At 43.3% G+C, this 25,567-nt stretch overlaps 2 protein-coding genes across 2 annotated transcripts in view; both read right to left on the minus strand.

Annotated features, from left to right (window-relative positions):
• Positions 1 to 25,567, minus strand: part of LOC147336711 (NACHT, LRR and PYD domains-containing protein 12-like) — a 202,206-nt gene that overhangs the window by 39,942 nt on the left and 136,697 nt on the right. The gene's annotated exons all lie outside the window — the stretch shown is intronic.
• LOC147336712 (protein NLRC3-like) lies at positions 1,345 to 23,554 on the minus strand. Its single transcript, XM_086285624.1, has 9 exons — positions 23,111 to 23,554; positions 22,849 to 22,998; positions 22,623 to 22,736; positions 20,053 to 20,129; positions 18,109 to 19,936; positions 8,421 to 8,594; positions 6,498 to 6,674; positions 3,518 to 3,691; positions 1,345 to 2,842 (listed from the first exon to the last, which is right to left on the minus strand). The coding sequence occupies exons 1-9, from the start codon at positions 23,260 to 23,262 to the stop codon at positions 2,833 to 2,835; spliced, it is 2,856 nt and encodes a 951-aa protein (XP_086141750.1). The 5' UTR covers positions 23,263 to 23,554; the 3' UTR covers positions 1,345 to 2,832.

Here is a 25,567-nt window from a genome sequence, read left to right on the forward strand (position 1 = left end):
ATAATTCAGGTCATGCATCAGTACATTTCTATATTTTTATATCTATAAAAAGAAATCTGACACTTGTGAGACTTTATCAAAGGTGTGAGCGTCACAGCAGATGCCTTTGTGTCAAAGTAGCTGAGGATCAAACAGAAAAACATGAAGGTTTTCCTGGCATGGGATGTTATACAAATATTCTGCAGTACATCAAAAACGAAAGAAATCCATTAATGAACATATGAACATTACCTGATGCTGCTGACTTGAAGCAGAGCAAAGTTACAGAGGTTTGATTACAGACACAGCTGAGCGTTTTGCAATTTTGCATCATTTTAAAAAGTTTAAATTTGTTCAGTATTGAACGGCAGAAACGAGGCTTTGTTTTCAGAAGTAAGTAAAAGAAAAAAATAGCGGCCGACAGGCTGTAAGAACGGTAGACTTGTGCGTAACAAGCAAGCGAATAATGCAGAAAACAGGAAACTGTTCTTGAAGTACAGAGAGAGAGAGAGAGAGAGAGAGAGAGAGCTTTGCATGAAGTGTGATTTTATCCTGGTGGCAGCAAAACAATCAGAGGGAATTCATGACGATGTTTATGTGAAGCGTAGTTTGGATCTTCTTTTGCTGCTGGTTTACTCAATATTGTTTGGAGAGAGATCAAACCTGCAGCTTCAGAATCAGCGCAAAAAGGGCGTAAACACAAAGCGCGGACCCGCCAAAACATCAGAATCAGCGAGCTGTCGGCTTGTAGCTCGTGTCCGTGCAGTCAGGGGAGAAAGTCACATCTCACTGATTCTGATGCGTCGGCGGCTCCGCGCTTTGTGTTTACGTCTTTGTGCAGAATCCGTGTTCCTGCTCTCATTTACTGTTTTAGCTGTTTGGTGGTTGTTGAAATTTTGGGAGGTTTAACCTGAGATTCTGGCGTTTTGGCCAAAATAAGCGCAGATACTGAAGGACCCGTCCCATCCTGGCAACAAACTGTTCCAACTTCTGCAATCTGGTAGAAGGTTCCGCATCATCCGGGCAAGGACAGAGAGACTCAAGAGGAGCTTCTATCCCCAAGCCATCCGGGCCCTAAACACACACACCCGCCCTCTCACATCATCTATAATTGACTGAGACAGGACTCTCTTCCAGACACTCTAAACGAAGGCACAATGTACATTCCAAAGTCCTTTAATTTTAAATATGTTTATATTGTCTATCCTCTAAAATAGTCAGAGGTCTATTCATATTAATGTACAGAATTCACCTGCTTGCTGCTACTACTGCACATTCACCCAGTGTATATACTATATATATATATATATATATAATGTTCTTCCTCTACACCCCCCCCCCCCCCCCCCCCCATTTTTGCACATGTTGAGGAGCGTGTCAGGCTACATTTCACTGTGTGTTATACTTGTATAACTACACAGCAAAATCTCCAGTGTTAAATTAACACTAGAGAGTGTCTATATGGGTCCACACCTCTGAGTGTTAAATACAACACTGTTGAGTGTTAAATTAACACTTTTGACAGTGTTATATGTTTAAAAGTAACCTAGTCAGTTTTGAAGATTAACAATGGCTAACACTGAGCAGTGCTGATTTTCTAACACTGGAATATTTCTAACATTTTGAGTTATTTTCCAGTGTTAGAAAATCAGAAGCCACCACCACTGACTTATTTCTACACATCGACCAGCATCCGGCCAATCCACCACTTTTCACTGTTTATACCGTTACAAGAAAATAAAAAATCACCATCAGTATGCCCGATGGCCAGTCCAGCTATGGTCGTGCCATCAGTTAACCCTTCACGTGTCAGCTGTGACATGCGTGCCCAGGGTTGCCGACCCCTGCTCTAAAGCATCTGATTTGGATTCCTGAGATCAAATATGTTTTCCTTTGGGTTTGTTTTCTTCCCATTTGAGGCTTTAATGTAGTGTTACATCCTGTTTGTTTGCTTCCATCTGTATACATGTCCAGATTCACTGTTATGTTTCTATTCTTACATTGCTGTGTGATCACTGTTCCCTCTGCTGACTGATGTGACCTTTTGTATCTCACACTGATACTTGTCATATTTGTATCTGCGCCTAAAAGATAAAAAGTTTTCCATGCTAAAACACAGCTCCACCTCCTGCAGTTCTCCCTCTGAACCACTAGATGTCTCTGTTATCTAAATGAAGACGTGCAGCACAGCAACCACAGCAGCGCTCAGATCACACGTGTCCTGTTATTATGTATAAAAGCATGAAACAGGTGAGACAGGTGGGATCAATATTAATGTTGTGGAAATATATGAAAAAGCAACAGAAGAGTGAAAACATTTCGTGTTTCTAGAAAGATCTTTCAGCTCACAGCTGCTCACAGACTGTATTTACAAGTGACAAACTGCAACTCTACAGTACATCTACAGTATATATCAAATATATTCTGTATTCAAATCTATTGAGTGATGTTTGAAAGTCTTTCCAGGTGAGTTTGATCCAGGAGGGTCTGAAGCCAGAGTCAGACAGAGACTGTGCAGAGACTGTAGAAGGACAGAGCAGCAGCAGAGCAGTCCAGATACACTGATGATCCTCTGTCAGATCCAGAGGGACACACAGGGATGATGCTGGACTCTACATTGTGTCTGACAGTGGAGCTGTTCTCAGAGCAGTTCACTCTGCAGCACTGACAGTCATCTGCACTTCTTCTCATTCCTCTGTCAGTCACTGCTGGATGAAGCTCTCCTCTCCACCTCCCAGTAACATGGCCCAGTCAGAGCGTCTCTACACACAAGCTGCTGCTGCTTCAACCTCTCTGGATCATCAGGACACAGCTCCTCCTCTCTCAGCACACACACCGTCCTGTTTACCATCATCACCTCCACCTGCAGAGAGAAGAAGGAAGAGCAGAGGAGATAAACGAGTGTTTCCAGAGACTCTTCATCAGCTGTCAGTCAGTGATGCAGCACATCCAGTATAAAGAGCAGCAGGGACTTCAGTGCTGGGACTGTACTAGGACTCATTGTTGCTTCACTTTTTCTAATCTTTGGATTTTTATTGAAGTTGATGAAAATGTTTTTCCCTCCTAGTTTGAGTTTGGACTTTCATTCATTAGAAGTACCTTGGTGTGTCCACTCTGAGCTCTGTAGGAACCCCAACAACAAGCCCAACAATCCAGATGGACGGTTCCAGCTGTTAACTGGAGGAATTCCATCCAAACATCTGCTCTCACTAAATTCTTCCTCACCTACAGACTGTGTTCTTCACTGCTTTAAACTTGGAAATGAATGCAGTCATTGGTCTGCGTGCTGCTTTGTTCAGAGAGCTGATTGGCTGTTGACAGTGTTTGATCAGAGCGTGTCAGCCGTTACTATGGTGACCATAAAGGTCAGAAACAGGAAGTGTTTGTGTCCAATCCTGAAGCCTGTCACCATTCTCCTCTCACAGCTTCACTGAGAAGCTGCAGCTTTACAGAAAACACTGGATCTTTGTTTCATACTGACTGTGTTTAGTACAATACTGCTGACAGCACCACCCACTCACTCCATCACTCTACTTACTCCAGAGTCTCCAGTCTGTAGTCTGGACTCTGCTGAAGATCAGACAGCTGCTTCACATCTGGATCCTTCAGGTTGTTTCCGTACAGCTCCAGCTCTCTCAGATGGGAGGGGTTGGACTTCAGTGCTGCTGCCAGATAATCACAGCTGATCTTTGACAAACCACAGCCCATCAATCTGTATAAAGAATGAAAGATGTAAGTTTATTAGACAAAGTGTGAGCTTGAAATCATTCAGTGTTTCATCATCTGTTCAGAGCTGAAGAAGGTTCAGAATGTAGAAGTTTAGAAAATGGAAACTCCAAACAGCTGAAGCCAACAGGAAGCAGCTTCAAACAGGAAACTGTGCAGAGTTTCAGACTATATGTCCTGATGCAGCTAGTTGGATTTTGGAGATCTGAATCTCTGTTCTGTGACTAAGTCCTTGAATCATTTCTTCCAGTTGGTCCAACAAGACAGACTAAGTATTGGACATGTGTTGTGGCTCCATTAGGGGAGCTTCTAAATGTGATGTGATGGCCCCTCTGGGTCTGTCAGGTCACAGGACTGAAGAGAGCTCAATCTGGGCACACAGTTGTTCCAGTCTGGACCAAAGACTCTATACTGGGACTGAGGGACTGCTTTGACTGCACCCACTGGGACTTTTTAAAGGCTCATGTTCTCACTTAGATCATCGATTTCTACTTACATTTCTTTCTGGGAAAAATGGGGATTACTTTGGAAACAGGAAGTATTTTCCCCAATAAGCAGCCCTGGATTAGTAAATCACTCCAACATGTTCTCAGGCAGAAGAAGCTGTCTTGTTATGAGGGAGAGAAGAAAAAGATTGAGGCACAGAAACTTGTTGAAAGAGAGATAAAGCAGCTAAAATCAGGTGTAAAAGTAAAGCAGAGGATGAGCTGAATAAAGGACACTCAAGGCTGGCTTGGAAAGGAATGAAGTCCATGGTGGGGATGCAGAACAAGGAGCAAAGATGAATGTGATGCTGAATCAGCAGAAGACTTGGACTCATTTGATTCCAGCTTTGATATCATTGATTTCAATGAAGAGCTTTGTGATTGTAGCAAAGGGCTGGTAGCTCTGAGAGTCCCACTGATGAGGTGTTTGTGTGGAAATCTCTTAGTGGGACCAAAGAGAGAAAAAGCCCTGGTCCTGATGCTGTGGGAGGGAAATGATTGAAATGTGCTGTGAGGAACTGACTGGGAGATTTTCACACATTTTCCAGTCCTCCTTGGAACAACAGGACGTTCCCAGCATATGGAAACAAAGGTTAAGTGTCCTATGGCACTCAGTGATGATGGTGCTGTGGCCCCACCACCTCCACCTCTTTGTAAAGGAACTAACTGTAATCTGAAGCTTCAAATGGAACTAAGACTTCCTCCACTAGGTGGCAGTGTCTGATGAGAAAGTGTTAGTGGAGCTGGCCTGGAGTCAGAAACAGGAAGATGCAGGATTTGGGCTGAAATGGGGAAAAGTGGTTCGCACTAGTGCCTTAAAGCAAGAAGGTTTTAGGTTGAAGCTTGTTGGCCTTTCTGTGGAGGTTGGATGTTCTCCCACAGTCCAATGAAATGCTGCTTAGGTTCATTGGTGCTTCTAATTGGCTGTAGGTGGATGTGAGAGTGTCATGGTCCTGGGTCATTTTGACCCAGCGTTTTGTGTTTCCTTGAAGTTCATTTTTGTGCCTTGTGTTTATTCTGATTTTTTACTAGTTTAGGGTTGAACCTGAAGTTTGATGTATATTCAGCCCTACCTGTGTCTGTCCTTGGTGCTCTGTTCATGTCCCCGTGTTGTGTTGTAAATCAGTCTGTGTGTTTCCTGCTTTACTTGGAAGGCTCGTGTTCTAGATTTCCTGTTCTATTCTGAAGGTCTGTGTCTGTTGTCATTGTATTCAGCTTGTGTCCTCCAGTCATCATGTGTATTCAGATCAGCTGTTCTTCCCTCCTGTGTGCGATTACTCGATTACCTTGTGTGTGTATATTTAGTGGGTGTCGGTCTGTGTTCCTTGTCGGCTCGTGTGCATTCATCCGTGTATCTCTGCGTTCTATGGTGTTCCTGTTCCTTAGTCTGCGTCTCTCTGCTCTGCTCCCCGTTTCATTAAGATTTCAGGTTTGCTCTTTAGTTTCTCCCAGTTTAGGTTTCCGTTTGTAATTACTCACGCTTCGTTGGCTGTTTTTGCCACTGCCACCTTTGTAAATAAACATCACTCATATCATCAGTCGGCTGCCTGCATTTTGGGTCCTCCTTTTCCTCCACACCACATGGCTCACGCCGCCAGCCGTGACAGTGAGAGTGCTTCTCTGTCTCTGTCTTCAGTTTTTCATATACAAATTACAACCTTTAATAGAAACTTATTGGTCAGCATCTTATTAGCCTGCTGTTAGCTTCATTCCACAGAAAACTGAGAGAAACTAACAGAGTTGATAAAGAATAAAGAGAAATGTGCTGATTTAAAGCCTTTGAAGTGCTTCAGATGATCTCTGTCCACTTCTGTCCACTCATTCATTCATGTAAGCTTTCTAATGCAGCTTTGATCTTCACAGTCTGCTTCATGAAACTCATTCTAACCCTGAATGTCAGAGTGTTCCTCCTTCTCTTTCCCATCATTCATGCTGGCAGTGGAGGAGATTTGTATGTTGGACTGTGTTTTGGATGACGTGTGTATGTTTGTGTTGGACTGCTGTCTGTAAAGCAAACGCACATTTTGCTTTGGATTTCAGTGTCAGAAAGACTTTAAAGTGAAATGAAGAGTTTGAGAGTTTCACAGTGAATTATCCAGTGGAGGATTTTTCTTCTTCTTTGAAGGTTTGAAATGTGAACATTGTTCTGCTGCAGTCAATGGACTAAACCAGAGAAGAAGAAAACAGACTTTACCATGAAGATCCTCAGTGTGGATCAGTAAAATATCAGCCTAATATCTGCAGTTTAGTGTCAGCACAACTTTCACATCATATTCATCTCAGCACAACTAAAACATGCTGACTGACCTCATAGTTTCAAGTCCACATCCTGGACTCTCCAGGAAACCACACAGATGCTTCACTCCTGAATCCTGCAGCTTGTTGTTGTAGCTCAGCTCCAGCTGTCTCAGATGGGAGGGGTTGGACTTCAGTGCTGCTGCCAGATAATCACAGCTGATCTCTGACAAACCACAGCCCCTCAATCTGTATAAAGAATGAAAGATATAAGTTTATTAGACAAAGTGTGAGCTTGAAATCATTCAGTGTTTCATCATCTGTTCAGAGCTGAAGAAGGTTCAGAATGTAGAAGTTTAGAAAATGGAAACTCCAAACAGCTGAAGCCAACAGGAAGCAGCTTCAAACAAACACAACAAGAGAAAAAACTCTGAATGTTTCACATTAAAGTCGTACATTTCTCATAAAAACAGGACAAAGACTTGAAAAAGTCGTGTTTTTCCTTCCAGGAACCACAAGGCTTCACTTTTAAAGGTGAAGTGTGAAAGAAATGGACATATTTGAAGTCCAAGACCTTTTTCCAGTCACATTATTAAAGCAGACAAACTACAAGCTCATTTTCATTCCAACAAGTCATCTTCTGACCTGGACTAACAACACTGGTCTCTATGTGCAGCTGGCTGTGAGACCAGTGCTCAGGGAGCGTCTACAAAGTGCAACACTGAAAGAACATCACACACTCATTTGCTTCCATCATCCAACCTGAAGAGGAAACAGAGACGCCTCCTCTTCAAAGTAAAAGCTGCTCCTTTTGGACACAGTATCAAAGAAAGTCTACAGTATAACATAGAAAAGACAGAACAAAGTTTTGGTTGTTTTTAAATTGTGCAGAAATGAAACTACACTAAGCTCAATTATGTGACAGACATTTCATCCCATGTCAGTTTGGCCTCATCCTGGGCCGGATTATCCAGCACACACTCTGACCACAGGCCCAGGGGCCACGCACAGCTGGGCTCCATCCAAGAGACAGGAAACAAACCAACACAATAATAAAAAGCACCATGTGATCTTCTTACATCTTCAAGACAAACATAGTAAAAACATGAGCATATTTGTTTCCTGATAAAATGATGTGACAGGTAGAACAGAGTAAAGTGGTGGTGTTACAGCCTTTCTCCCCTCTGCTGCCGAGGCTGTTAGTCTCTCCCAAACTCAGCTACAGGACTTCCAAATGAATGAAAGCAGCAGAAGTGGCTTTACAAATGAAAGAGGAAGAGGAGAAGAAGAGGAGAGGGAGGCCACCCTGACCATCACTCCAGCTGAAAACATCACACTTCCATTAAAGTTGGTGAGAAAATGTTGAGCAGGATGAGCTGCTGGGTAATCTGGAAGCTGTAGCAGCAGCTCATAGTCACAGTGGATTTCCACTCATGAAAAAGCTCTGGCTGCTTCATTTCTCATCTCATATCAGAGACTTTAATGCTTCACTGAAGCTGTACTGTGATGCTTCCATATCCCAGTGAGGCCTCCATAATGATTTCAGCTGTTCTGTTCACACACTGTGTGCCCTGTATGGCTCAAAGTCTCTGCAGCCTGTTTTTATCTGCTATCATCAGATCTTCATCATCCTCATTCACATCCCTCACACACTCTACAGCCTCATCAGCACTGACTTCATCTTCACTGACTGATGGAGCACAACATGAACCTGTGGAGGCTGAAACACTGTCCTGTCAAACATCTCCCCGTCACCACTCCACTTCTGTCAGCCTTTAAATGAACCCTGCTCAAATCTGTCACTTCTGTTTGGAGCCAAAAGGAAAAACTGTTGTTCAGTCGTTTGGAAAGACAACATTTCTGAAAGCACTCAAACTTCTTCACATTTGTCTTCAGAAACATCCTGAACATGTAGGAACTAAAGAAAGTTTCAAACATCAATCAAAGACCTGAAATATAGAAAACAAAAACAACAGCTGCAGTCAGTGAACTCACCTCAGAGTCTCCAGTCGACAGATTGGACTCTCCAGTCCAGCACACAGAAGCTTCACATCTGAATCCTGCTGGTTGTTCCAACTCATGTCCAGCTCTGTCAGATGGGAGGGGTTGGACTTCAGAGCTGAGGCCACAACTTCACAGTGAGACTCTGAGAGTCGACACCAAGTCAGTCTGTGATGATAGAAAATATAAAATGTGTTATTATAAAAGCAGAAAATCTGCGTTATAAACACAGACTGAATGTATATGAAAACAAAACAGAGTGAGGTCATAATCTGATGAATCTGCTCTTCACATCTGTGCTTCAGCTCCTCTCACTGTGTTTGACATGACACAACGATTGAGTCTCTCTCAGACCTGGGGCCCGTTCTTCGTACGTCGCTTACTACATCCAAGATCAAATGACACATCCAAGACCAAACCATCGCGCTAACCGTGAGCTCGCTAATCTGGTTCCCCGAACACACCTGCTGTTGACGATTAGTACAGCTGGACGCAGTAATGTGACATCACTGGGTGTCGTAAAAGGGGCTACGCATCGATAGTAGAAACATTGATCGGCAACCCGCTGATTGGTCGGCGAAAATGTCGAAGGGGCGTGCTCGGTATTTTCCGGCAGCAGAGCAAGAACTCATGAGTGAGGGATTTCAGGAGTTTCAGAGTTTAATTAAAACGCAAGAGAACACTGCAAAGGCTGCAAAAGCAAGGAGAGAGGGCTGGCAGAAAGTTGCTGACAAATCAAACTCGTAGGTAATTTAATAATAATAATAATAATAATGGATTGGGTTTATATAGCGCTTTCCAAGGCACCCAAAGCGCTTTACGATACCACTATTCATTCACTCCCACATTCACACACTGGTGGAGGCAGCTACGGTTGTAGCCAAACATCTATGGGTACACTGAGGTTCATTACATGGAATATAAATGGAGCTGGCTCCAGAGAAAAGAGGTTAAAAATATTTAACCAACTCAAAAAACTACAGGCAGATGTTGTCCTATTACAAGAGACCCACAGACCTCTTAGAGGTTCGAATGAACTTAAAACACCTGAGTTTCCTAATGTGTTCTCAGCTTGTTATAATTCTAGACAAAGGGGAGCAGCAATTTTAATACATAAAAATATTAATTTCACAGTACTCGATACAGTTATAGATCCAGAGGGCAGATTCTTAATCATTAAACTATCTATACGTGATAAAAAGCTATGTATTGCAAGTGTATATGGTCCAAATGTTGATGATCCCTCATTCTTTCACGGTTTTTTCAGTGCACTCTCTGAACACTTAGATGGCACACTTGTTCTTGGAGGTGACCTCAACCTTGGACTAAATGAAGACATGGATAGGCTCAATACAGCGGGAACTCAGCGTAATTGGCAGTCCACAAATATAATCAAACAGTATATGAGCGACTTTGGTCTTTGCGATGCATGGCGCTCCATTCACCCCACCAGTAAGGAATATACTTTTTTCTCACATGTCCATCACTCCTACTCTCGTCTGGATTATTTTTTGGTCAGCAGCTCACTGCTGAACGACATTTCAGACACTGAGATTCACCCTATAGCTGTCAGCGATCATGGTCCTGTATCTTTAACACTAATGCACAAGAATAATACTACGCCAAGAAAAAACTGGAGATTTAATATATCACTACTTAAAGATGAAGACTTTATTAAATATTTTAAAAAAGAGTGGACTTCATATTTAGACTATAATGACACTCCCAGAACATCAGCTTCTGTTCTATGGGAAGCAGGGAAAGCTGTGATGAGAGGTAAAATAATTTCTTTCTCATCACATAAAAAGAAAAAAGAAAACAAAAATATTCAGGAATTAGAAAAAAACATCAAATCACTAGAAGAAGCCTACGCGTCCCACCAAGATCAGGAAACATTGAACAAAATACGCAAAACAAAACTAGAATTAAATGAGATAATTGATAAAAAAACAAAATTCTTAGTACAAAGACTACGCCTACAAAATTATGAACATGGTAATAAATCCGGTCAATTTCTAGCAAACCAGCTAAAAATAAATAAAGAAAAAACAACTATATGTGCTGTTCAAGATTCATCTGGGAACACAATATATGATCCGATACAAATAAACAACATTTTCAGGGATTTCTATAAAACATTGTATTCACCACAAATAAACCCATCTAAAAAAGAAATTGATCAGTTTTTGGACAACATAACTCTTCCAAAATTATTGGACACTCAAGCAATGGCACTGGATTCACCACTGACACCAGGTGAACTCCAGGAAGCCCTGATAAGTATGCACAATAATAAGGCTCCAGGTCCAGATGGCTTTCCTGCAGAATTCTACAAAGAATTCTGGTCGATTCTAGCACCAGTTTTCTACAGAACGTTGTTGGAAATTAAAGAAAAGGGCAGACTTCCATCAAATATGAATTCTGCAAACATTAATCTCCTGCTAAAACCAGGCAAAGACCCTGTATATCCCTCAAGCTATCGTCCAATATCCCTTATAAATGTAGACCTTAAAATAATCTGCAAAGCTCTCTCAAAGAGACTGGAGAAAATAACCCCCCTCTTAATTCATCCTGACCAAACTGGTTTCATAAAAGGTAGGCACTCATCAACAAATACACGTAGATTACTTAATTTGATAGACTACTCATACAGTAAAAACCTAGAAACTACAATATTCTCTTTAGACGCAGAAAAAGCATTTGACAGAGTTAACTGGAAATTTCTATTTGCAACTTTACACAAATTTGGTTTTGGATCCTCTTTCATAAACTGGTTAAAAATATTATATAATTCCCCAACAGCTTGTGTTAGAACAAATGACCAGACATCCTCCAGCTTCTGTCTCTTGAGGGGCACCAGGCAGGGATGCCCACTCTCCCCTTCACTATTTGCAATTTTTATTGAACCACTAGCAGCAGCAATTAGACAGAATTCAGTAATTAAGGGCATAAAATGCAAGAACGTGGAACATAAAATCAGCCTTTATGCGGATGATGTGTTACTCTTTCTCCAAAATTCACAAACCAATATCTCTGGGGTGATTGAATTGATAAACTCTTTTGCAAGAATATCAGATTACTCAATTAACTGGTCAAAATCTACAGTCCTACCGATTAATTGCTCCTTCCATAATTCCTCTTCTACACCACTGCAATCAGGAAATATAAAATATTTAGGTATTAATGTTTCTCCCAAGCTTGCAGATCTAACTAAATTAAACCATATCCCACTTTTAAAGAAGGTAGAAGATGATCTGGCTAGATGGAAATGTCTACCCATATCACTCATGGGAAGGGTTGCCGCTATAAAAATGATGGTCTTACCAAAAATAAATTATTTATTCTCAATGATCCCAACTAAACCGCCACAAGATTGGTTCAGATCTCTAGATTCATGTATGTCCAAATTCCTTTGGAAAAATAAACCCCCACGTATAAGCTTAAAAACACTACAAAAGACCAAGGATAAAGGAGGACTAGAACTGCCTAACTTTCAGCACTACTTCTTAGCCAACAGGCTTCAGTTTATCTCAGGATGGCTAAAACACACCCTCTTAGATGAACCTTGGCTAGATGTAGAACAAGCACTCTGCAATAATCTAGAGATCTCAGACCTACCATTTATCAGCTCAAACATCCAACGACATGAATGCTTTAAAAGCATCAACATCAGCTCTTCTCTGACAGCATGGTGGGAGTTTCTAAAATTGACGGCGTCTTCATTAATCCCATGCAAACGTACACCTATCTGGAACAACCCTGACATATTACAAAACAATAATATGATAAACTTTTCAGATTGGAGTGATAAAGGAATCAAATATTTAGAACATATACTAGAAGGAACAGAATTTATTTCATTTGACGGACTAGTTACACAATATGGGATCAACAAGAAAAGATTTTTAGAATATCAACAAATTAAATCCATAGTAAAAAAGAAATTTAAACCGGGTCAAGTTGAACTACAAACACCACCAAGTGTGGTTCAATTTCTTACTCTTAAACCCCCCAAATTACTATCCAAAATATACAGAATGCTTTCTAAAACAGATGAATCAATATCACTTCCTATTGCAAAATGGGAAGCGGATTTATCAGTTAACTTAGACCTAAACTTCTGGTCTCAGATTTGCTTAAAAACCTTTCATCTAATTAGAAATCCCAGTCTTCAATTAATTCAATACAAAATATTACATAGAGTGCACTATACAGGTCATCGGATGTTCAAGATGGGCTTTACGTCTACCAACAACTGCTCACACTGCCAAACCAATTCACCGGACAATTATATCCACGCTCTTTGGTTCTGTCCACCAGTTCAGAAGTTTTGGCGCGAGATATGTGAAGACTTATCGAAGTGTCTGAAATGTAACATTCGAACTTCCCCCTTAGTGTGTTTGTTGGGCAGCTTAGATAATGTCACTTCAGAAAAGAATATCGCCCATATGGTTTTCACTGCCCTATGCATAGCCAAGAAAACAGTCCTCATGAACTGGAAAAATAAAAATAATCTTAATTCTAACCAATATAGAAATTATCTATTAGATTACATTAGTCTTGATACAGCCTCTGCCACCACATCAGATCAATTGCTCTGGGCTCCTTTGATCAGCTCCATCACCTAGTGGGGGTGGGGGGGTCATAGTTTGGTCCCGCCTTCACTGTTGTGATTGGTGTGGGGGTAGGGACAGGCTTAGGGCGTCGGGGGGTTCCCCGGAGGCATCTTCCTTGGGGGGTTCAACCCGGGGTAGCGGTCATGTCCGGTTAGGGGCTCTGTTGGCTCTCCGGTGACTGTTTCCTCGCGGCTGCGTGCAGCGGGGCTAGGGGAGGGTCTGTGCTGACGGACGTGGGTTACTGACCTGGTAGCCTGGCTGCCCCTGGGTGGGTCCGGGATGGGCGTGAGGTTCTGGGGGCGCTCCGTCTCTGGGCTGGGACCCGGACCGGGCCTCGGGGGCTTGGGTCCTGGTTGGTGTGTTGCCGGGGTTGTGGGCGGGTGGGTGCATGGGGGCCCAGCCCTGGAGCAGGGTGCCGCCGGTGCGTCGAGCCACCTGGGGGGCTCTTCAACTGGTGGGGGAGATTGTCACATCTTGCAGGAGCTTTCCTCTCCTCAGGAGCTGCCTCTGCAGGAGGGGGAGATACAGGAGAGGTGGAGGAAGATCTCAGCCTGGGTGTTTATTGTCTTATGTAGTCTGGAAGATGAGTGGATGGTGGGGTGGGTGCAGTTTTCTCTGTGGTGGGGTTGGGTGGACTGTCCCGGGCTCTGTGGGGCCGGGCGGCGCTGCTGCACTGGGCCCGGTCTGGATGGGCCTGGGCCCCCTTTCCCTGGCGGGTCGCGGAGTATGGGGGTGCCTACTGGGGTCAGTGGGGGAGCTGGCCCCAGGGAGGGGTCACTTGCCCCTCCCTTCCTTCCCTCCCCATCTCCAGCTGCCTCCCTCTTCCCGCTCCACCACAACCACCCACACATGCAGGGCCTTGGAGTAGGGGTATGTCACCAGGGTGCAGAGGAGGCTACCCCCCCCTCTGTCCCCTTCTGGCTGCCTCTGCCTCAATTTTATCCCACAACTTAGACATTCACATTACTCACACTCTCATTACACATACATATAGGATCTTGGGGGTGGGCACGATACACGGAGTCCAAAGTACCATCAGGGTGTACACCCCACCCCTGGCATCGTTGCCCACCTCTCAATTTTAAATACATGTAGACATTGAGGGCTAGCAGGAGGGACCATGCGCTTACCTGCTGCTCTCTGGCAGGTAGCTCCAAGCCCTCCTGGGTTTTAAATGCACCTTAGAACACAATTGCATCAACATTACAATGAGCGGGTGGAGGGAGGTTCGGAGTCTTCTCTCACCCCCGTTCTCTGCGACCTGCTGGAGCAGGGGGGCTAGGACTAGGAGGAGGAGTTGGCCGTCCGACTGCGGTCTGGAGTGTGGAGCCTTCCTGCTGCTGCGGAGTCGGGGCGGTCTGCCTCCCCCCACCGCAGGGAAAAGGGAAACACCACCTGGGTCTGGGTGCAGTTCCCCCCTCCAGGGGCGGGGGCACCTAGACCCGGTTTGTAGAGTACGCTTGGGGAGTGTGATCGTGTGTACAACGTCTCTTTATGTCTGTCTCCACGTTGGTTGAGTGTGGAGTAAGTGCATATGAGAGCATGAGGGTGGGAATGGATGTTTGTATCTGTGTGTGCCTGTATGTCTGTGTCTATATGTCAGGTTGGGTGTCAGGCGCCACCTCTCTGGGGACATCTCAGGCCCTCCAAGGTTTGGAGGCCTATCTCCCCCTACCACCACTTCCCCTGCCAGTGGCGGACCCCCTCAGACATCGGTGCGTTGGTGGTTCTTTGTGTCCGGGGATGGGCGTCCAGGTACACACCGGCTCACTCCTTGGTGGCCGCTTATCGGGGCCTGGAGCCTGGGGCTCGCTCAGGCCACTTCGGAGGCGGGGTGCCCCCGGCCTCTCGGCCTGGGGCTCGGTCACTCAGGCGCAGCTGGCTGCCGGCGGAGCTCACGGGCGCGTCACTGCAACTCCCCCTGGCTTCTGCTCCGCGGCTGCTGAGTGAGCCCTCATCTGGGACTCTCCTCAGCTCTTTCCGGGACAGTGGCGCAGCTGCCCCTCTGTTGGTCTTCCTTGGTCTCTTGTGTTCTGGGAGCCTCTGGATGTCTGGAGTTTTGATCTCCTCCACACCTGCTTCACGCCCTGGAGGACGGGGCTGTGGCCCCCCCACACCCTCTAGCAGATTATTACATGAAGGAACCTTTTAAAAAAACAAAAAACAAGCGCGTCCATGCTTACAGGTGTACACACGGGTGATCACACCCACAAACTACACCCTTTTTGGCTCCTACCTCAAAGCACACTGTGTTCTGTTGATCTTATGTGCTGCACAATAATGTTTAACATTTAGTATTTACTGTCATATTCCCATATATCATTGCGATGTTGTTTATTCTATTACTCTTGTTCTCTTCTGCTTGCTTGCTTTTTTCTTTCTCAGCAGGTGATCCAGGTGATTGATATATGCATTTTTTTTTCTCTGCCCGTTCTGTTGGTTTTTGTTTTTTGCCCTTCTCCCCCGTCCCTCTTCTCAGCTGTTTCTCTTTCCCTCTTTCTTTCTCCCCTTCTTTCCCCCAGTCAAGTCTGTCCCGTATTCAGTAAGTGAAAATAAAATAAACAATAAAAGGTGAATCAAATGGACCATTACGGCAAGGCTGGGATGGTCAGTTTGGTAAAGTAAATCCGTTGGGCATCTTTCTTTGCCTTTAGACAACAATTCTGATGGCAAAAGAGCCAAACGGGACAGGCCAAAAAAAAAAAAAAAAGCTACGGTTGTAGCCAGGCTGCCATATCGCGCCATCGGCCCCTCTGGCCAACACCAGTAGGCGGTAGGGTAGATCTATCATATGACACTATATTGTCCAATATCATATGGCATTATATTATATTATAATATGTTATATTATATCCCCTTTCACATTAGAGCCACAACAGGACCCACAAGAACATGGGAACAAGTAAAAGTGGAATACAGGAGTATTCTACAGAATGGTAATATTTATCTCTTAGATTGCTTTTCGTCTCTTGGCAAGGTAATACTGGCCTGTAATACTCTGTTAGTTTGTTCATAACAGCAACCAAGAAAAGGGCAGAGCAACAAAAGACAGGTGGTGGTCCTGCACCCCCTCGTCAACAAGTTGGTTAAGTAAATAATACCCTCACGGGAATATCGATATCTCTCAATGAGCACACTGTCGCGCTGAGCTAAAGGATCCTGTCTATCCCGCAATATACGCTGAATTCTGAAAACTCTCCTTATTAATCTTGCACCTTCCGCAATGGGTTGGTCGCGTATACGGACAGGACATGGCAGCGACAGGCTTCCCAAATCCACCTTCGCTTTTATAGCCGTGGTCTCTCATCTTGATTACACGAAGTAATTTACAATTACTACTCTGAAATATGAATTACATCTGTAATAATCACATACATGTAATAGAATGTTAATAGTACATTTCCCTTTTTTAGGAAATGACCTGTATGTATCTGTGTGACATCAATAAAAGGATCAAGTGCTGCATTATCTTTAGTTACATTGATGTTATTTATTTATGGTGAAACAGTGGTGGAATATCGCTGTTGCTTTCGTATAAATGAAGCGGACATACCTGCGTGGCCGCGATCTAATCCTGTTTACATAAAGTAAACCTGCTCCCGAGCAGGTTTACGCTTACGGCTCTGTTACTATGACAGCAAGTCCCGGATGAGCTTCGGGGAACCGAACGATCCAAGATCACGCGAAATCGTCAACAATCAAATCCAGCTAACCTACTTAGCGAGGTACGAAGAACGGGCCCCTTCAGACTTTTAATGAGAATCTTTGTTTGGCTTTAATCTGCAGATGAAGGAGGAAGATGGTGTCACATTTAGGCTTCCATAATGTCCACAGTCTGTCACTGAGATCTGATCCAGAGTCAGAGTGAAGACACACATTTGGACTGTTTCCTGTTTTGACTCCAGAACATTTTGAATGAGTTCAGCTCAGTGAAGAGTTCCAGCTGGAAAGATGATCTCTGTTTGCTACCTGCTGTCAGGTACGACTGTTCACGTCCACACGCAGGAAAAACCTGCTGACTGTTACCAAACGGAGCAGAAATCTCATCACTGGACAATAATGATGAATGAACTCAGAGCTGCTGATATCAGATCTGATTTCAGGGGAACTAAACACAGAAATGATTGGCTCATTTGAGCTTTCTGAGCCATTATCTGCTGGTGTGTCGCTAGTTGGCAGAAAATGATTTGTATTCCTGTTCAGGGCTTCAGTGTTTATGAGTCCAGATCCAGGTGACAGCAAGTCAAAATGATGTTACCTGTCTGTGTCCAGCAGCAGCCTGTATTCACTTTGAATATTGTTATAACCTGACATGGATCAGTTTGTCTTTGATTGGTTTGTAAATGTCACTGTTTCCATTGGACCTGAGTGACGTACAAAGACAGAGAGGGAGAGAAAGGAGAGAGAGGATGGAGACAGCAAAGAGAGAGCAAACACAAACAGGTGAGAGTGGACAGGTGACCAAGGTCAGCAACCAATCAGAGAGCTTCTGTTTGACCCACAGTCACTGATGATGACTGCACATAACCAAGCAGTGTGTTACTCTGATATCAAATATGGATCCTGCTCTTATAATAATGATCATCAGATGATATTATTGTGTTATTTTGTAGCTGAATACGATGTTTGTGTGATTATCAGTGAAAGAAGCAGTGAGGAGGATGGAGAGAGAGAGAAGACAGAGGGTGAAGTTAGAAACACTAAAAGGATTTTTCATGGATTTCATGGATGATTTGAGTGATTTCCAGCAGGACACTTAAACATGTCAGTGGACGTCCTAAAGAACATATTCACTGATATGAAACGTGTCATTGAACAGGATTAATATCAGTGGAAACATGGTGGAAACAGCTGTGACTGCATGGATGTGACACACTTCAAATCTGTTCTCCACTCTTGGATTTGGGATCCATGGAGCTGCTGCTAAGTTCGTACAATAAAGGAATGGTGTGGAAGGTTGCAGCGTACGGACACAAACACTTTGTGCTTACAATCTGATTTTATTTTCAACATTAAACTACTAACCTACACTGATCAGTGATGTTAATGATCACATCTGGACTCACCCAGCATTTCTGCAGTTCCTCACAGCTGGAATCAGTCTCTGTCGTCCCCGCTCTGATGTTTTGTACTTCTGCAGGTCAAACTCATCCAGAACCTCCTCTGACATCTGCAGCATGAAGGCCAGAGCTGAGCACTGGATCTCAGAGAGTTCCTTCTCTGATCTGTTCTCTGACTTCAGGAACTCTTGGATCTCCTGATGTACTGAGAGGTCGTTCATCTCCATCAGACAGTGGAAGATGTTGATGCTTCTGTCAGGAGAGACTTCATCACTGTTCATCTCCTTCAGGTTGTTGATGACTCTCTGGATGGTTTCTGGACTGATCTCTGTCTGACCCAGCAGACCTACTAAGAGTCTCTGGTTGGACTCCAGACAGAGGCCATGAAGGAAGCGAACAAACAGGTCCAGGTGGCCATTTTTACTCTGGAGGGATTTCTCCATGACTCTCCTCAAAAATACATCAAGTGATTGGAGATCTTTGTTATCAAAAAGACTGAAAATCATCTTGGTGAAAGATTCTGATTTTAGAAACATCTTCAGCACCTTTGTCTTCCTGTTGGTGTGACAGTGGAACTTGTAGACTGCAGCCAGAAACTCCTGAATGCTCAGATGAACAAAGCAGTAGACTGGTTTCTGGAAGATCACACACTCTCTTTTGAAGATCTCTGTACAAACTCCTGAGTACACCGAGGCCTCTGTCACATCCAGACCACACTGCTCCAGGTCTTCTTGGTAGAACATGATGTTTCCTTTCTCCAGATGTTCAAACGCCAGCCTCCCCAGCTTCAGAAGAACATTCCTGTCAGCCTCCGTCAGCTCCTGTGGACTCGTCTCACGTCCCTCATGGTACTTGTTCTTCTTCCTCTTTGTCTGAACCAGCAGGAAGTGTGAGTACATGTCAGTCAGGGTCTTGGGCAGCTCTCCTCTCTGCTCTGTAGTCAACATGTGCTCCAGAACTGTAGCAGTGATCCAGCAGAAGACTGGGATACTACACATGATGTGGAGGCTCCTGGATGTCTTCATGTGGGAGATGATTCTGCTGGACAGCTCTTCATCACTGAATCTCCTCCTGAAGTACTCCTCCTTCTGGGCGTCAGTGAAGCCTCGTACTTCTGTTAGCCTGTCAACACATGTAGGAGGGATCTGATTGGCTGCTGCGGGTCGGGAAGTTATCCAGACGAGAGCCGAGGGAAGCAGATTCCCCTGAATGAGGTTTGTCAGCAGCTGGCTGACTGATGACTTCTGTGTGACATCAGACAGCAGCTTCCTGTTGGTGAAATCCAATGAAAGTCTGCTTTCATCCAGGCCGTCAAAGATGAACAAAAGCTGAGAGACAGCCAGCTTCTCTGATGTGACCTTCTGTAATGTTGGATGGAAAACATGGAGCAGCTCCAGAAGACTGTACTGCTCATCTCTGATCAGGTTCAGCTCCCTGAATGAAAGCAGAACCACCACACTGACATGTTGGTTCTCCAAGCCCTCTGCCCAGTCCAGAGTGAACTTCTGCACTGAGAAGGTTTTTCCAACACCAGCCACGCCGTTGGTCAGAACCACTCTGATGGGTCTCTGTTGGTCAGGTAAGGCTTTAAAGATGTCCTGGCACCTGATTGGAGCGTCATGGAGGGCGTCCATCTTGGAACCTGTCTCCAGCTGCCTCACCTCATGTTGGGAATGAACCTCTTCACTCTGTCCCTCTGTGATGTAGAGCTCAGTGTAGATCCTGTTGAGGAGGGTTCTACTTCCTGTTTCATCACTTCCTTCAGTCACATGTTCACATCTCCTCCTCAGACTGATCTTATGTTCATCTAAAACCTCCTGCAGACCAACATCTGCTGAAAGAAAGAAAAAAAATGAGACTAAAGAGAAAGAAAACTCTTCAATGTCTGAACAACACAAGAAGTCCAGTTTTCAGAAATGAGTCCATCAGCAGACAGATGTTCAGTCTTACTTTGTACACAGCTGCTCTGACTGGCTGTCTGCAGTCCAGCTCTGCTTCTGGATCTTTCTCCATACTGTGCAGAAGCTCTGATGGTGACACAGAAAAGTCACAGTGGAGATACTTCTGTCCACCTTTGATTAGACTCATTATAAAAAGGACAACAAAGTTTGAACACAGTCATGTTTCCAGTTCACTGACTTACATTTATTCCATGGACACTCACTCTAACCTGAACCACAGCTACAACCCAACATTGTTGAGGCCTCATCTCCTCCTTTCCTGACTGTAGAGGTTAAATATGCAACAACCAACAAATAAAATAATTTGGTTCATTTCAAAGAAATTCACACGGTGACCAAGTAAAGTAATCGTAGTAAAGGAGACAACATCCCGTTGATGGTGGGATTATTTGAAAGATTTGCTTTAGTCACGTCACCAAATGCAGTTGAACCACCCGTGGATCCATGTTTGACCATTCTACCACTCTGAGCTCTGCTTTTTAATCATTTCATTATTATCATCATTCATTTATTCATTCTTTGGAGGGGGGCTATTTCCTAATGCCGCCCTAATAAGCTGATGTTCAAGGGGAAATATAACAGAAACTCTTTCAGTGTTATTCATTAATAAATTAACAGATGTGAAGAAGAAAAAACTGAGATTTAAAGGAGAGAGTGAGAAACTTGATCATCCATCCTCATAATACATGTTTATCAGTATCTGCTGTGACCATACTGCAGTAATAACTACAAGTCTACATTTCTGTGACTGTTGATCAATCACAGCAGGAATCTGAGCTCATCTCTGCACACAGAGCAGCTTCAGCTCTGGGATAAACTGCTCGCTTCACGTCCTTCTCAGCTCACAGACACTCATCCTGATATTTTCCTTTAACATTTGATGGTATAATTCATCTGAGTTTACACTTTATCTGCATGAATACAGAAAAACATACCCAAACACCAGAAACCATCAGTTTCACCATGTAGAATATATTGTTGTTTCCTTGCTTTTAATTCAGAGAAAAACTCTGATTTGGATTTTCTCTGTTCTCTTTGCCACAGCCCATCCCAGCAGCAGCTGAAGCAGCTGACTGTCACAACACTGAATAACACTTTAGGAGGAATTTCAGAGGTCAGTAAAGCTCCAGTTTCAACATCAGTTAATTAATCATAGTTCATCATAAATGTGAACCTGGCTGGCACACATGTTAATGTTAGCCATGTAAATATTAGCAGTTAGCTGAGGGTTAACACAAACATCAGTCCTTCTACTTAAGTATGTTTGACACTTTGTTTAAGCCTAACTTAACTTTACTGTTAACGAGTTTTCATGTTTCTGTAATCCACCAGTGTGCTCATGCTTTTTTAAGTGAAAACATATTTTTAATGATCAAATATAATTATGTTTGTTATTTGTGGATTTTAAATGTCCTTGACAGAGACAGATGATAATCATTATCCTGCACTGTGGTCTCAGGTTTGGTCGAGCTAGCACAAAGAATGGCTATGTTGAACTTCCTCCTGGGATCCACACTAAGAAGTGAGTCCAACATTAGCAGGGTCTCTCTCCTTGATCTGGATTCACTTTAGCATTCACAGTCACGTGAAGCTTGTTATTAACTTGATAAGTCAACCCAGGGTTTCAGCTGAGCGCTCACATGAAACACATGGTGTTGGCAGCATCTGATCAATCATATTCATGGAGACGTGTATCAGCAACAGAGCAGCTGAGTCAAACTAATCCACAGGAACAATATGAGGAGATACACACATAATAAAATACTAGCAGTAACACAGCTGCTGCAGACAAATCAGTCGTGTGATCGTTTGTGAGAGGAGAAGGACTGTAAAGGAGTTTGGTGTTAAAAGCTCTGTATGAATGTGGGAGACTTTGAAGGGCTTTAAAAAGGCCAATATAAAATAAAAGGCAGCAAAATTGCTGAGTGTGAAAGTCACCAGACTTATCAGACCTCTGTGATTAAGACCTGTAAGAACACCTATTTGTACTTGTTGGCATTATATCAAACACACACGTATATTAAGCCTTTGTTTGAACTCTGGTTGAATTTGTTACTTTCAGACTGTGAAACATCACAGAGGCTGCAGCTGCAGATCTTTTATTCACCTGGAAATTTACTTTAAATGTTAGATGGAAAATGTATTGCTCAGTTTAACCAAAGTAAGAACAAGAATCCATAAACCTTCATAAAGACAAACATCTCCCAGAACATTGAGCTGCTGAAGTGTCACTGAAGGGAAAAACTATTTGTCCTCCTCCATCCAGCAACACCTGAAACACCTGAGTGGAAGCTCCTCCCTACACTGTGTTTGAAGCAAAGCACAAAGGAGACACCTGCTGGAGCAGCTGGAGTCCTACAGACACTCAGCCTCTTCACTACACAAACACCTCCTAAACATCCACTCTTTCCACTCTGACTGCTGTGTTTGTGGAAACACTCCAACACACACCGCTTCACATACCAACATAGAAATGTGTGAAAAAGAGCTGAGCTGATATTAAACATGAGGATTTATTCAAAAATACAGAGTCAGGAACAACATCTAGACACACATTACCTCTCAGCAGCAGAAGAACAGCCTTTAAAGTTTACAACAATATACTTCGAGTCGTTGCTCTTTAAGGAAACACAGCTGGGTTCAGGTCCAGGAGATTCTGGCCTCTTATTGATCCTAAAAGAAAAACAAAAAATGTCACAGCTTCATGAGACAGGAAGGAAAAACTGGAAATATTAAATTAAAGACATGATGAACAATCTGAATCTCATAAAAATAATGTACTTACTCTTTGTCACATAACAGTATTTTGTTAAAGTTTTCAATAATATCCTTCGACTCGTTGCTCTTTAAGGAAACACAGCTGGGTTCAGGTCCAGGCTCTGGATTAGTTTCAGGGTTATGTCCAGCTGAGCCTGGTACGCCCCACAGCTCTGGGCTTTAAAACAACACACACAGAGGTATGAGTGTGAATAATGATGGAGCAGTGATGTGAGTGCTGAGCTGTGACATGGAGAAGAGTCATGGACAGTTAGAGATGGTCATCTCACCTCTGAGCTTTGGTCTGGCTCTCATGTTCCCCACACAGAGTGCTTTTAGAGGGAGGGACTCCCTCCTCTCTGTCCTCACACTGATCCATGCTGCTGAAAACGTCCAGATGAACAGAATCAACTCTTTGGGGATTTACTGGATGATTGAGCATCAAGACACTTTTTAATATTTTACTAATTTCTGAAGCTTTTTACCAACTTTGTTCAAATTGGTCTGCTGTCATTTTATTGTTGACAAAAAGAGATTTTGAGTTTGAGTGTTGACGTTTCCATGTGGGACTGTTGCTGCAACACCAGGATGTTACTACAGAATACACTTTATATTGTGAGCACTTGGATGTTAGTCCAGTGGTCCTAAACTGACACACCTGCACCTGGATTCATTCTGACCAGATTTTAGCCCAACAGTGTTTCATACTTAATACATCAGACACAAACTCTGCAGCTGTCATTGTGTGCAGTGTGTGTGCAGTGTGTGTGCAGTGTGTGTGCAGTGGGTCACTGTGTCCTATGTGTCCTCTGGATTAAGCACGTAAACCTGTGACACAGACCACAGACTGTTTTCCTTCCTAGTGATGAAGGAAACGCTGGGCTGGCATGCAAAGGGGCATTTATTCCCTTCAAGGACCTGAAGCTTCATAAAGCACCCCTCCAATAGCCAAACCCACCTGTTCTCTGATTGGATTGTTAAATTTGTGATTGACATGACATTGGCCAATCAGATGAAAGGAAGAAAAATAGGGACGTACTTGTAACTTGAAACTTGAGTGCAGAGTTTCACACGTATTGCTTGGCTAAGTCCACACACAAAGTCTTTTTCCACCTACAAATCCTGATTTACAAGTACAAAATATTTATGACCACAATTTGAGCCCATACAGCCACAGACTGATGGAGGCAGCAGAAGCTGCCTACAGACATCAGTCAGTGGATCCACAGTAACACCGAGTTCAGCTGCTGATAATCAACTGTTTCTGTCTCGTTCCCAGACTCTGATCTCACATAAAACGAAGCAGATTTATGCTGAAACTAAGCTGCACACAGCTGATGTCAGCCAGGAAAACAGTACAGACTGCTAACGTTACCTTAACTTCGAGACGATCAACTGCGCCACAACATTCAGGAAAGCGACGGAAGGAAACGCCCAGAGAGGCGTTTGAGGGACGGTCAGAGTCAGGAACCTCAGAAACGCATCAGGCTGGAGTTTAATTCTGTTTTCATCTTTAGAAACATCTGGAAATAGTTATAAAAACGCTGCGTAATAAAGAAAAATAGTGTAGATTAGTTTGAGTTGTGTTTAGCTGAGCTGTGTCTTTAATCTGAAGTTCATTTTGTGGAGGAGCAGCAAGACTTTCAGTGTTACTCTCAGAGAAATCCTCCCAAATGTCTGTTGTCTTAATAGTGGAATTATCTGGAAAATGAACCAGTTCTTATGAGCTGCTTTTCTGTATGAGCAGTCAAAGCATTTTATAGAGCGTGCTTCATTCACACAAGCACTTCTTTTTCTAACAATGACACTATGATGGATGCATCGGAGAGGAAGTCGGGGTTCCACATCTTGCCCAAGGATACCGTGGCGTGCAGACTGGAGCAGCCAGGGATCAAACCTCCAACCTTCCAGTTGGTAATTCTACCTGCTGAGCTACAGTCTGTACTTCCTGAACAACACACCCTCCTTTTGTTTCTTTATTTCCAGTAGCAACCAGGACCATAATGAACCCTGACTCCAACAGACACTCAGGATCCACCTGCCCAGTAAGTCACCCGCTAACTGCAACTATCAGAGCCCTGACCTTCTGCAGAGACGAGTCACACTGAACACAGCAAGTGTCCCTGCTCTCACATACAAAACCTGCCTTTAAAAGTTCAGAGTAATGAAATCAGCAGTTCTGATTATAGAATTTGTAGTCTCACACACTTTTGTTGTTTTGGTTCACATCAGTTGATATTCTGCTGCAAACAACTAATGAGAACATTTTATAAACCTTTGAGTGTCCATCAGGATCCTGTAGAAACAGCTTCCTTCTCAAATACTAAACATCATTATTTACATTCTGTTTATTTATTTTTTAAAGTCACTCTAGCACAGATTTCTTTAGCCGAATGTCTTTCTGTGTCTTCCATACAAACATTAAACATGAAAACACTCAACACAGCAACACTGAAAGCATTTGAGTGTAACTTTCATTCAAATCAAACTTTATACACAATTACAATAATGGAAAAAAGACAATCTAAATAGTAATACACAACAACCACAGCAGAAATAAATAAAAGAAAACCAAACACAATCCAGGCATGAATACACAAATATATTTAAATCTATATATTTATACATTTTAATATGATGTAAAAGAAAACAAATACGAAACCTATCAAACTACCAATATAAAAAAAAAACCAAGATCAGAATCAGAGAGACTTTATTTATCCCCAAGGGCCAATTAACATACAACA

This window comes from Aulonocara sp. 'chitande type north' Nkhata Bay, linkage group LG3 (assembly GCF_057382095.1).
Source record: "Aulonocara sp. 'chitande type north' Nkhata Bay isolate Kocher_YH1m ecotype deep benthic linkage group LG3, A_spYH_male_GT1.1, whole genome shotgun sequence".
Lineage (NCBI taxonomy): Eukaryota > Metazoa > Chordata > Actinopteri > Cichliformes > Cichlidae > Aulonocara > Aulonocara sp. 'chitande type north' Nkhata Bay.